The sequence below is a fragment of the Perca flavescens genome, chromosome 22 (genome assembly GCF_004354835.1).
Source record: "Perca flavescens isolate YP-PL-M2 chromosome 22, PFLA_1.0, whole genome shotgun sequence".
NCBI classification, from domain to species: Eukaryota; Metazoa; Chordata; class Actinopteri; order Perciformes; family Percidae; genus Perca; species Perca flavescens.
Window position 1 is genome coordinate 25,483,121 of NC_041352.1, and position 12,500 is coordinate 25,495,620.

Here is a 12,500-nt window from a genome sequence, read left to right on the forward strand (position 1 = left end):
GTTGCTGATGCTCACCTTCCATGGCGTCAGTGAGGTAGCTGGCGGCGCTGAGCGCCCTCCCTCTCCGCTCCGAGTCTTGCGTGGACGACGGACGAGGTAACAGCATCGTACTGAGCTCCGTGGAGGACGTGGGGACCTGAGACACACACACACACACACACACACACACACACACACACACACACACACACACACACACACACACACACACACACACACACACACACACACACCACACACACACACACACACACACACACAGACACACACACACACGTTCTTTATAAGTAAGTGCTAAAACCAACACACAGAGGACAAACAGGCAGTAAAAGACAATAACAGACACAGTCTCGGTTCAGACATGAGCATGAGCCGTCATCCACTTATCTGTTACACACATTTATGTCGGGTCAAATGGGTCAAACACAGTGCAGTGATTTCCTTGTGTGTGTGTGTGTGTGTGTGTGTGTGTGTGTGTGTGTGTGTGTGTGTGTGTGTGCACTTTTCATCACCAGGGCAACAGATAGTCAAGTCAAGTCATTATATTTGTATAGCACATTTAAACGAACAATTGTTGACCCAAAGTGCTTTACAGGTAGAGCAGGGAAGGCAGAGACAATATGCCTTAAAAATACATAAATCGTATGTGCGAGGTACCATGAATATAAATAGGCAAAGAAAGAATTCATAATGTAACATAGAATAAAACAACAAAAGGAACAATGTTTGAGGCAAAAAAAAAAAAAAAAAAAAAAAATTAAAAGTAACAGAATAAAAATGCGTCTTTAGATTTGATTTAAAACTAGCAATTGTATTACATGATTTGATATGGGGTGGGAGGGAATTCGGGAGTACAGAGAAGGCTCGGTCAGATAAGCAGGTGATGACTGGTGTTCAATGAATCAGAGAAATCAGTGTGCCACCGCTGTGTGTGTGTGTGTGTGTGTGTGTGTGTGTGTGTGTGTGTGTGTGTGTGTGTGTGTGTGTGTGTGTGTGTGTCTTCGCCTCACTCAAGGACTGCTGGATAATTTCATGTGTCAGAAGTATGACGCCAGGAACACGGTGGCCCGAGAAGCGCGGTGAAGCGTAGATTCGTGACCGATCGGGCGCCTGGCTGTTCATACCAGACGCGCGTTTCTCCGCGCCGGTCACAAAGCGATCCTGTTCCTCTCCACTCTACAGTTCTGTCTCCTTTAGTGTGTGTCTGTCTGTCTGCCTGTCTGCCTGTGTCTCTGTCTGTCTGTATCTCTGTCTGTCTGTCTGTCTGCCTGTGTCTCTGTCTGCCTGTATCTCTGTCTGTCTGTCTGTCTGCCTGTGTCTCTGTCTGTCTGTCTGTCTGTCTGTCTGTCTGTCTGCCTGTGTCTCTGTCTGTCTGTGTCTCTGTCTGTCTGCCTGTATCTCTGTCTGTCTGTCTGCCTGTCTGTCTGTGTCTCTGTCTGTCTGTGTCTCTGTCTGTCTGCCTGTATCTCTGTCTGTCTGCCTGTGTCTCTGTCTGTCTGCCTGTGTCTCTGTCTGTCTGTGTCTCCGTCTGTCTCTGTCTGTCTGTCTGTCTGTCTGTCTGCCTTTGTCTCTGTGTCTGCCTGTGTCCCTGTCTGTCTGTCTGTCTGTCTGTGTCTCTGTCTGTCTGCCTGCCTGCTTGTCTGACTGCCTGTCTGCCGGTGTTTCTGCCTGTCTGCCTGTGTCTCTGTCTGTCTGCCTGCGTCTGTGTCTGTCTGTCTGCCTGCGTCTCTGTCTGTCTGCCTGTCTGCGTCTGTGTCTGTCTGTCTGTCTGCCTGCCTGTGTCTGTCTGTCTGCCTGCCTGTGTCTCTGTCTGTCTGTGTCTCTGCCTGCCTGCCTGTGTCTGTCTATCTGCCTGTCTGCCTGTGTGAGTCTGTCTTTCTGTCTGTCTGTCTGTCTGTCTATCTGCGTCTCTGTGTCTGCCTGTCTGTCTGCCTGTGTCTCTTTCTGTCTGTATGTCTGTTTGCCTATCTGCCTTTGTCTCTGTGTCTGCCTGTCTGTCTGCCTGTGTCCCTGTCTGTCTGTCTGTCTGTCTGTCTGCCTGCCTGCCTGTATATCTGTCTCTCTGTCTGTCTGCCTGCCTGTCTGTCTGCCTGTGTATCTGTCTGTCTGCCTGTCTCTCTGTGTGACTGATCACCTGCCTTGCCCTAAACACAGCTGAGAAGCCAAGACAGACATAAACCTGGGTGTTTTATTTTGAAATTTCTTTTATTTTGTAAAGTATCCAGCCCTGCTGTGTCCTTCCTGTGTTTGATTTCCTTCCTGGCTCGATACGTTCACTTGCGGCTCGTGGCCACTGTGTTTTTGGCGTGAGAGTTGAACCATCTAATACTAATTAGTCTCTCCAAAGCCCTTTAGTAAAGGGGTCTCTTTTAGGCCCAAGGACCCTAAATGCTACGAGAGCGACGAGCAGGAAGCCCCTACTACATATATTTTGTACAATGAAGTTGCTAAATATACAAGTGGTGCACGATATATCAGCCGGCGATATAATATCGGCCGATATGGTCATTGTTTTTTAACACATCGATATCGGTTCGATATCAGATTATATATAATTATATTAATATTAATTTCTGAAAATCTGATGACAGTCATACTTTGCACACAGGTAAAGGTGCCCAATATCAGTCATTTCGGAAAATAAATCACAAAAGTAAAAAAAAATAATATAATTCTTTATTTGATTATCATAAAAATTAGTTTTCTATACAGAGATATCGACATCGGTAAATATCGGTATCGGCCATAACAGCAATATTAAAACCGGTTATCGGTATCGGCCACAATTTTCACATCGGTGCATCACTAAAATATACTAGACTTATAATAACGTGTACATCACGTACCTTTTCATGGTGCCCTACGATACTACGTTAATTTTAAGTTGCAATAAAGTTGCTAAATATACTAGTGGTGCACGATATAGCGGCCGATATGGTCTTTTTTTTAACACATCGGTATCGGTTTGATGTCAGATTATATATAATTATATTAATATTAATTTTTTTTTCTGAAAAACATGATGAGTCATATTTTGCACACAGGTAAAGGTGCCCAATATCAGTCATTTCGGAAAATAAATCACAAAAGTAAAAAAAAAAGAAAAACTACAGAGGCTGACTCCAAAATCAGTCAATCCCCAAAGGTACAGTACAGGCCAAAAGTTTGGACACACCTTCTCATTCAATGCGTTTCCTTTTTATTTTCATGACTATTTACATTGTAGATTCTCACTGAAGGCATCAAAACTATGAATGAACACATATGGAATTATGTACTTAACAAAAAAGTGTGAAATAACTGAAAACATGTCTTATATTTTAGATTCTTCAAAGTAGCCACCCTTTGCTTTTTTATTAATAAGGGAAAATAATTCCACTAATTAACCCTGACAAAGCACACCTGTGAAGGTAAAACCATTTCAGGTGACTACCTCATGAAGCTCATTGAGAGAACACCAAGGGTTTGCAGAGTTATCAAAAAAAGCAAAGGGTGGCTACTTTGAGGAATCTAAAATATAAGACATGTTTTCAGTTATTTCACACTTTTTTGTTAAGTACATAATTCCATATGTGTTCATTCATAGTTTTGATGCCGTCAGTGAGAATCTACGATGCAAATAGTCATGAAAATAAAAAGGAAACGCATTGAATGAGAAGGTGTGTCCAAACTTTTGGCCTGTACTGTATGTTAAAATGTACAACTTTACAGCAGCGTTATAAATGTTTACAGCCTGGTACGAAAAAACAAGATTTTGGTCTCTACAGCTAAGTTTCCTGACCACTGTACAGAGGGGGTTGATTGTTTTTTTAACTCACCCAGATGAATTAGATTCAGGCTTAAAGTTATGCATAATTAAGCGTGTGGCGCTTATGAGAGAGGTGGCATGGCGTCCCAGGAGGCGAGCTTAAAGGGGTAAACTATTATATAGCATTTTCAGGTTCATTCTTGTATTTTGGGTTGTTACTAGGACTATGCTTTCATGTTAAAAAAAACACTTTCTTTCTCATCCTGCCCATGGCAGCTGCACCTGTATTTTCACCCTCTGTATGCAGTGGTGGTTCTACATCGAATTACAGCCCGGGCGAGATCGCCTTTAAATAGCAAATGTTCATCTTTGAAACTACCCACAGATTTGAAAATTTCTCTTGCTAATTACAGGGCCTAACGTTAGCCCAAATGATGGAAATAAATAACTAAAAAGCTCTTTACCGAGATGATCTGTAGATGAGGATTTGTTGTCTGTATATAATGTGTGTGTGTTTAATTATATTCGTGGGGTCCAAAATCCGGGAGTCCCACGAGTTTAAAGGGCTGTTTGAGGGTTAAGACTTGGTTTTAGGATTAGGGATAGAATGAGGTTATGGTTAGGGTGAGGGTAAGGGTTAAGGTTAGGCATTTAGTTGTGATGGTTAAGGTTAGGGTAAGGGTTAAGGTTAGGCATTTAGTTGTGATGGTTAAGGTTAGGGTAAGGGTTAAGGTTAGGCATTTAGTTGTGATGGTTAAGGTGAGGGTAAGGGGCTAGGGAATGCATTATGTCACTGACGGGTCCCCACAAAGATACTGCCACAAACCTGTGTGTGTGTGTGTGTGTGTGTGTGCATATATATATATATATGTGTATGTATATATTTGTATTTATGTATTTCTCCGAATGATTTGTGTATGCGACCGGAAAATCTACTTAAGTAAAAGTAAAAAGTACCTGATTTAAAATGTACTTTTAAGTATTAAAAGTCAAAGTACTTACATAACGATTTACTCTCTTAATCTCATTTCCAAACATATTTCCAAAAAGGTTGGTTAGTTGGTTAGTTTGCACGTTGGTCAGTGAGGGCGCTGTGTCTATGACCCGTGATTTACAAAGGGGGTGGTTCAGTTATTTTGATGCTGAGCTTCAACAGTATCTATACGATCCACTACCACAAACAAAGGCCTGGCTTTTAAAAAAAAGGTTCCTATCCTAACCAGCATAAAACGGAAATATGTTGTCAGAATCGCAATGCGGTTTGTTTTATTCATGGATGTATTTTAAGACGGTTTTATTTCCTTTTAAAAAGGTCTCATGGCATGAAAATATCACTTTATGAGGTTTTTTAACATTAAGATGAGTTCCCCCAGCCTGCCTATGGTCCCCCAGTGGCTAGAAATGGTGATAGGTGTAAACCGAGCCCTGGGTATCCTGCTCTGCCTTTGAGAAAATGAAAGCTCAGATGGACCAATCAGGAATCTTCTCCTTATGAGGTCATAAGGAGCAAGGTTACCTCCCCTTTCTCTGGTTTGCCCACCCAGAGAATTTGGCCCACCCATGAGAAAGAGAGAGAGAGACATCATGGCTTTCAAACTGGCACTGGCCAGTTTTAATATTAGGGGGACCCCCAACCCCCCAGGTAAATTACGCCTATGTCTCACCCAATGAGGCACCATTTTCAAAGATTTTTGTTCCCATTATTCAATAAGACACCGACGCATTAGGGTAAATGACCCTTTAAGTTTGAAATAAAGTTGTGTAGGTTGTAACATGTTTAACCGATGGAGATGAAGCCGGCAGCGATCCATGGGTTCATCTCAGACATGAACAATAATGCGTCTAATTTGCTCAGCTGTGAGTGCAAAACAGGTCCCGGTAGAGGCTCCTCCAATGAGACGTGACGCACGGGCCTGAAGGCCACCGCCCACACAACACCTACATCATGTCTGCGTGTGAGGCAGGGAAGCACCACGGCAACACACAAACATAGGGAAACACGCACACACACACACACACACACACACACACACACACACAACGCACACACACACACAAACACACAGGGAAACACACACACACACACAAACACACGGGAAACACACACACACACACACACACGGGGAAACGCACACACACACACAAACATAGGGAAACACACACACACAAACACACAGGGAAACACACACACACAAACACACAGAGAAACACACACACACACACACACACACACACACACACACACACACACACACACACACACACACACAGTCTAACAGCAGCCAGCCGTGCACTAATGCAGCTTGTGTTAGCTGCTTGGGGGGGTTGCCGTGGTTACATCTCTGTGTCCTCTCCATCAGGCTGAGCAGCAGGACGACAGCTTCAAGGACCCGAGGAAGCAGAACTACTCCATAACCTCACAACGTGAAACTATGAACTCAAGAACTCCCACACAAGCCCTGCAGAGAACGTTACGGCACAACGTTACGGCACAACGTTACGGCACAACGTTACGGCACAACGTTACTTCACAACGTTACTTCACAAAGTTACGGCACAACGTTACGGCACAACGTTACGGCACAACGTTACGGCACAACGTTACTTCACAACGTTACTTCACAACGTTACTTCACAACGTTACTTCACAACGTTACTTCACAACGTTACTTCACAACGTTACTTCACAACGTTACTTCACAACGTTACTTCACAACGTTACGGCACAACGTTACTTCACAGCGTTCTGGGCTGGCGTTACGGCTGGCGTTACTTCACAAAGTTACTTCACAACGTTACTTCACAGCGTTACTTCACAGCGTTACTTCTGGCGTTACTTCTGGCGTTACTTCTGGCGTTACTTCACAGCGTTCGCGGCTGGCGTTACTTCACAGCGTTACGGCTGGCGTTACTTCTGGCGTTACTTCACAGCGTTACTTCTGGCGTTACTTCACAAAGTTACTTCACAGCGTTACTTCTGGCGTTACTTCACAGCGTTACTTCACAACGTTACTTCACAGCGTTACTTCACAAAGTTACTTCTGGCGTTACTTCACAAAGTTACTTCTGGCGTTACTTCACAGCGTTACTTCTGGCGTTACTTCACAAAGTTACTTCACAGCGTTACGGCTGGCGTTACTTCACAGCGTTACTTCACAGCGTTACTTCCTGGCGTTACTTCACAAAGTTACTTCACAGCGTTACGGCTGGCGTTACTTCACAGCGTTACGGCTGGCGTTACTTCTGGCGTTACTTCTGGCGTTACTTCACAACGTTACGGCACAACGTTAAGGCACAACGTTGAATGAGCACATATGGAATTATGTACTTAACAAAAAAGTGTGAAATAACTGAAAACATGTGGTACTTTAACCTACATGTGTTCATTCATAGTTTTGATGCCTTCAGTGAGAATCTACAATGTAAATAGTCATGAAAATAAAGAAACACATTGAATGAGAAGGTGTGTCCAAACTTTTGGCCTGTACTGTACTTCATTGGTATTGAGTCATACGAAGGGCTACCAGTTTGATACACTCTTCTAAAATTACATTACATGTCATTTAGCTGACGCTTTTATCCAAAGTGATTTACAATTGCTATATATGTCAGAGGTCACACACCTCTGGAGCAACTAAGGGTTAAGTGCCTTGCTCAGGGATACATTAGTTTATGTATCGCAGTGGGAATCGAACCCGGGTCTCCCTCACCAAAGGCATGTGTTATATTCACTCCGCCATCACCAAATAACAAATGTGCTCAGTTTGCCTTTAGTTATATATGGTTATTAATACTCATCTATGTGAAGACACTGGTCATGTTAATGATTTCTCACAATAATTATCAACAATGACTTAACAAGGTGGGAAACAGATAATATCAATATTCAATTTTCATTTTTAGAACAGAGGGCTACTCATGTGGTCCTTGGGGGCTACCTGGTGCCCGTGGGAACCCTGTTGGTGACCCCTGGACTAGAGTCTCTCAAAATCTGACGAAAATCTTTTAAATTGACCTTTGTTGATCTGAAATGAAGACAGATTCAGCAACTGCATCACGGCCTATTTCTCTCTTCAAAATGTTTTCAGAAACACGTTTTTTCGGTGAACTATTTTAGTCCGATATGAGATATCGTATTCTGAACGAGCCGCCATGACAGTCTGGCTTTGAATTTCCGGAGAAAACAAACCTGATGTGACACGTTCGTCCAATCAGCTGCCGGTTTGAAATTTACTTGGAACGTCAACAGAAGTGACCATGCAGGAACTCATATGAGTATTTTCATTTTCTCCTACTTGCCTATTGTACATTTTACTTCTCTATTTTTACAGCTATAGATACTTTGCATATTCTTATCAATTATACAAAATACTATGAATAATCTATGATGTATTAAAGTGGATAAAGAGGAGACTTTGTTGATCCTGTGGTAAAATTCACAAGCTACCTGCCAAGTCAAACTTCCGCTGTTATTTTGGTGAAAGTAACTCAAAAGCAACGCAAAAGTAGTGTAAAGCATCACAATTCAGAGACAGTAATATTGTAATATAACGAATTACGCTCAAATGACAGTAACTAGTAATCTATAATGTAATTACATTTTGGAAGTAACTCTCCCAACACTTAACTGGTGTCTACAGATCGGTCACCCTGACAGCTGATGGTGGTTTTTAGGACAAATGTAAAGTGTTATTTAACTTCTTCTTCTTTTTCTGGTTATATAACGGTGTAGGTGTCGGCAGGTGGAGGAAAGGGACTCCTCCAGGCCTGGAGCTGCTGTGTTTGTCCTCGTGGTACTTTAACCTACTGTCTGACGGGAGAAAAACTGAAAAACAAGTATTAAAATAAATCTAATCCCTGGTGACGTGGAGCCGTCTGGCTTCTAGCTGCAGCTTCTTCTGGAGGTTTCAACATCGGAAACTGTTTGGCTGTGTCTCAAAGCGCCTACTTGCATAGAACAAGCACTTAGTTTTAAGTATATAGTGTAGATAACGCAAAAAGTCAGAGCACTGAAAGTACCAGGATGACCCCCTATAAACGCTCAAAAAGTTCAGTGTGGAACGATGGACACTACGCGCGCTTAACTGGCGCCATCTTGATTACAAAGCAAAAAGGGGGAGGGACCAGGGACGAGGACCGGCAGCTGATTGGACGAACGCGTCACGTGGGTCTGGCTTCTCCCGGATTTCACAACAGTGCTTCATGGGCGGCTCCTTCAGAATACGATCTCGAATTTTACGAAGATAGTTCACCGAAACGTGTTTCTGAAACATTTTAAGAGAGAAATAGTCCGTGATGCAGTTGCTGAATCCGTCTTCATTTCAGATCAACAAAGGTCAGTTTAACAGATTTTCGTCAGATTTTGAGAGGCGGCGAGCCGAGCCGAGCTGACCACTCGTCATTTCCGGTAAGTGTTTTAAAGTGCCCATATTATGAAAAAAACACTTTCTGGGATTTGGGGTGTTATTTTGTGTCTCTGGTGCTTCCACACACATACAATCTTTGAGAAAAAATCCACCCATGCTGTTCTGAGTGAGATCTGGTTTCTGAATGTGTCCTGTCTTCAGTCTCCTGGTGAGCTGGTCAAAATCGGCTCAGACTGTGACGTCACAATCCGAAACGAGCTGGCTAACCACAACCATTAGCTCGTAGAAAGCTACGTAGCTCGTAAAGCTAGCATGCTACCTCGTTCTCAATAGCAAAGCACTGCTACAACACACACAAGTTCACCATAATCTACAAAAGAACTACTTCCATGTGCTCCCTGGTTTAGAAGAAGTCTCCCAGCTAATCCTGCCTTGTAACTGACCAAAGTTGGAGAAACAGCCTTTCTTTTACTGTCTCTAGAGTTAGCTAGCTGACATGATCTACATCTGAGCTACTGCGCATGTGTGAGTGCAATCAAAGATAGTACAGAAGAAGAAGTAGAAGAAGAAAAGAGGTCTCACTCTGTAGCTAAAACAGAGACCAGGTGAAAAGAGGATCTGCAGCAGTGAGAGAGAGCTGTGCAGTACAACATAAAATCTGATGTTTGAAAATTAAACCATGTAAACCTATTCTGGTACAACCTTAAAATACAATTATGAACCTGAAAATGAGCAGAAATGGGCGCTTTAACATAAGTGTTCCTTATGGGAAAAAACTAACCATCCAAAGTGGGCACTACGGCAGTAAGTGGTCAGTGACCATTAGCAATATACTGACAGAAGTGTGCAGTTTGAGACACAGCCTTTGTCTGAGAGTTTTAAGTGACACTGTACTGCAAGATCAGTTCCCAGTTCAACGCATTCCCACAAACAGGTCCGTAAGATATCGCAGGAAAATGTATGCAGACCAAAACATATGATATCCTACGAAATTAGGAGATCGCCAGCTGGCTACGAGCTCCGTGATGCCGAGCAGCAGTTGCTAGTTGTTTAACACTTGTGTTTGCGTTTTTCAAAATGTCTTTATGAGAAATATGGGTTTCTTTTTAACTACCTAATTTGGATATTTCCATATATTGCGAATCGCAAGTACAACAAAAGATAGCATTCTCTACTTTGATTTACTTTCAGGTGTTTTACAAAAAAAAAATTGCATTTGAAAAAAAACATTTACCCTTCTATAATTATCCTTCCTTTAATATGAGTCTAAATAATTCATAATTTCTGCTTTTTTAACTCAAGATTCAGGTATAATTTCCTATAAATAAGGTGTACTGACCATGAATTCCAAAAATGAGTGTAAAACTGGTAAAAAGTTGGTGTTAGTGGTGTTTATAAATATTAGTGAAAAGAAGCATTCAACGTAAAAAAAAAAAAGTGTCGATAAAAGACGAAAAAGTGTTGATTTTCAGGACGAAAAGTACATTTTCGAATGGAAGACAACGCAAGGGTTAAGCCTTGTGTTGTCTTCCCAGGTCAAAAATTAACATTCTTTTAGACACGTTTTTTTTTACCTTTTTTTCCACGTTTTGCTTGCTTATTTCAATGTTTTTGGCACTATTATTTTAATTTTTTTTTTACATTACCACCAGTATCTTCACCACTAGAAGCAACTAATCTCCACTAGTGTTACACTTATTTTTTTCGGAATTAATGCTCAATAAACCTAAATTAATATATGAAATTATACCTAATTTTGTGTAAGAAAAAAAGCAGAAATGATGTTCAATGTTCAATTTATTTATTTATAAAGCACATATTACTACAACAAAAGTTGACCACAGTGCTGTACAAGAGATAAAATAACAATCATCAAGACATTTAAATTCTGGACCTTGCCACTACTAAACACTACTAAAATCCTATCACACCATTAACACAGCACTCATAAATGATCAAAAGCCAGAGTGAAAAAGTAAGCTTTCAAATGTCGTTTAAAAAGAGCAATCTCATTTTCCTGTGCTTCCGCGGGACTACTGAGAGATTTAATGACTCGGAGCAAAGTGCTCTCTTTGGTTTATTCACCTGGATTAGATCGGATATATATATGTCGGAGCAGTGCCATGTAGTGCTTTAAAAACAAATAAAAGTATCTTAAAATTAATCTTGTAGAAAACTGGCAACCAGTGTAGTTCTTTTAATACAGGAGTAATATGTTCATTTTTCCGAGTGCCTGTCAGTAGCCTTGCGGCCCCATTTTGGACTAGTTGCAATCAGTTTAAGGTTTTCTGATGAACACCATAGTACATTGCATTACCATAGTCCAATCTGGAGAAAATAAACGCATGCACTATTTTTTCCAGGTGAATTATTTGGACTAACTGTTAAAATCAGAGGAATGAAGGTAATGGATAATCACAGACATGTCAAAGGTTAGTCAGGATAATGCTATAAAAGTTAATACAACACCCACAATTCAATGAAAGCAGAGATCTGAGCCTTAATTTCACTTGTGAAGAGCGTTGTATGGAACCATCCATGTTATTTTGGGGCAATTCGGTTGAAGGAAACCCAAATTTCTGATATATAAAACTTTGAAAACGGGTCAAATTTGACCCGAGGACAAGGTAGTCAGTGGTTAGGTTACCTGAAAATAGGTGACTCTGAGCCGGGTACAGAGCACCGCGAGCTGCCGGTTGTTATCGGAGGACATTACGGTTAAATTTAGTCCGCAAAGAAATTCAAGATTAGGCACCAAAACGACAGCCAGGTGGGACCGTTCCTGATCCGGCAAGCTCCAGTTCTCCACTCGTAGATCAGTCTGGCATCTCGAGATAGAGAAAATTTGGAGCTGTTCGCCAAACGACCGACCAATCAGCGTTGAGTTTTGAGGCGGGTTTACGTGTGAGGCAACGAGAAGCGTCTGTTCAGTCTAAACAACGCGGCGGCTTCCACGGATGAGATGAGCGTAGCTATCGCAGCGAGTTTTATCCGAATTAGAAAGTAGTCCTTCATTGAAAGAAGAGCAAAAAAATGGCACTAGAGGCCGATTGGTTGATTTGGCTCGTCTGTCACCAACATAGGTGGTGATAGACAGATGGTTTATCCAATCAGCTAACCCCTTCCCAAAAGTTCTACAACGTAAAGTTCCCAAAATGGATATGCCGAGCAAATGCGAAGCGATCCATCTGGCGGAGTCAGGTTACCATAACGACCGGTCAAGATTAGGAAAAAGATTTTTCACAGTTGTGTTTTTATTTTTGGATTAACAGAAGTGTCCGTTAAAGGTTAAGAGGACAGACTAGACAGAGACTAGACAGACAGACAGACAGACAGACAGAGAGGTAGATAGACAGACAGACAGACAGACAGGTAGATAGACAGAC

The 12,500-nt window shown here is 41.9% G+C and overlaps 1 protein-coding gene across 1 annotated transcript in view; it reads right to left on the reverse strand.

Moving 5' to 3' along the window:
• LOC114549626 (sodium channel protein type 4 subunit alpha B) overlaps positions 1-12,500 on the reverse strand; it is a 345,707-nt gene that overhangs the window by 129,103 nt on the left and 204,104 nt on the right. The window contains exon 15 of the mRNA XM_028570008.1: positions 16-136. Coding sequence (XP_028425809.1) covers positions 16-136 — 121 coding nt within the window. The remainder of the gene's footprint in view (positions 1-15; positions 137-12,500) is intronic.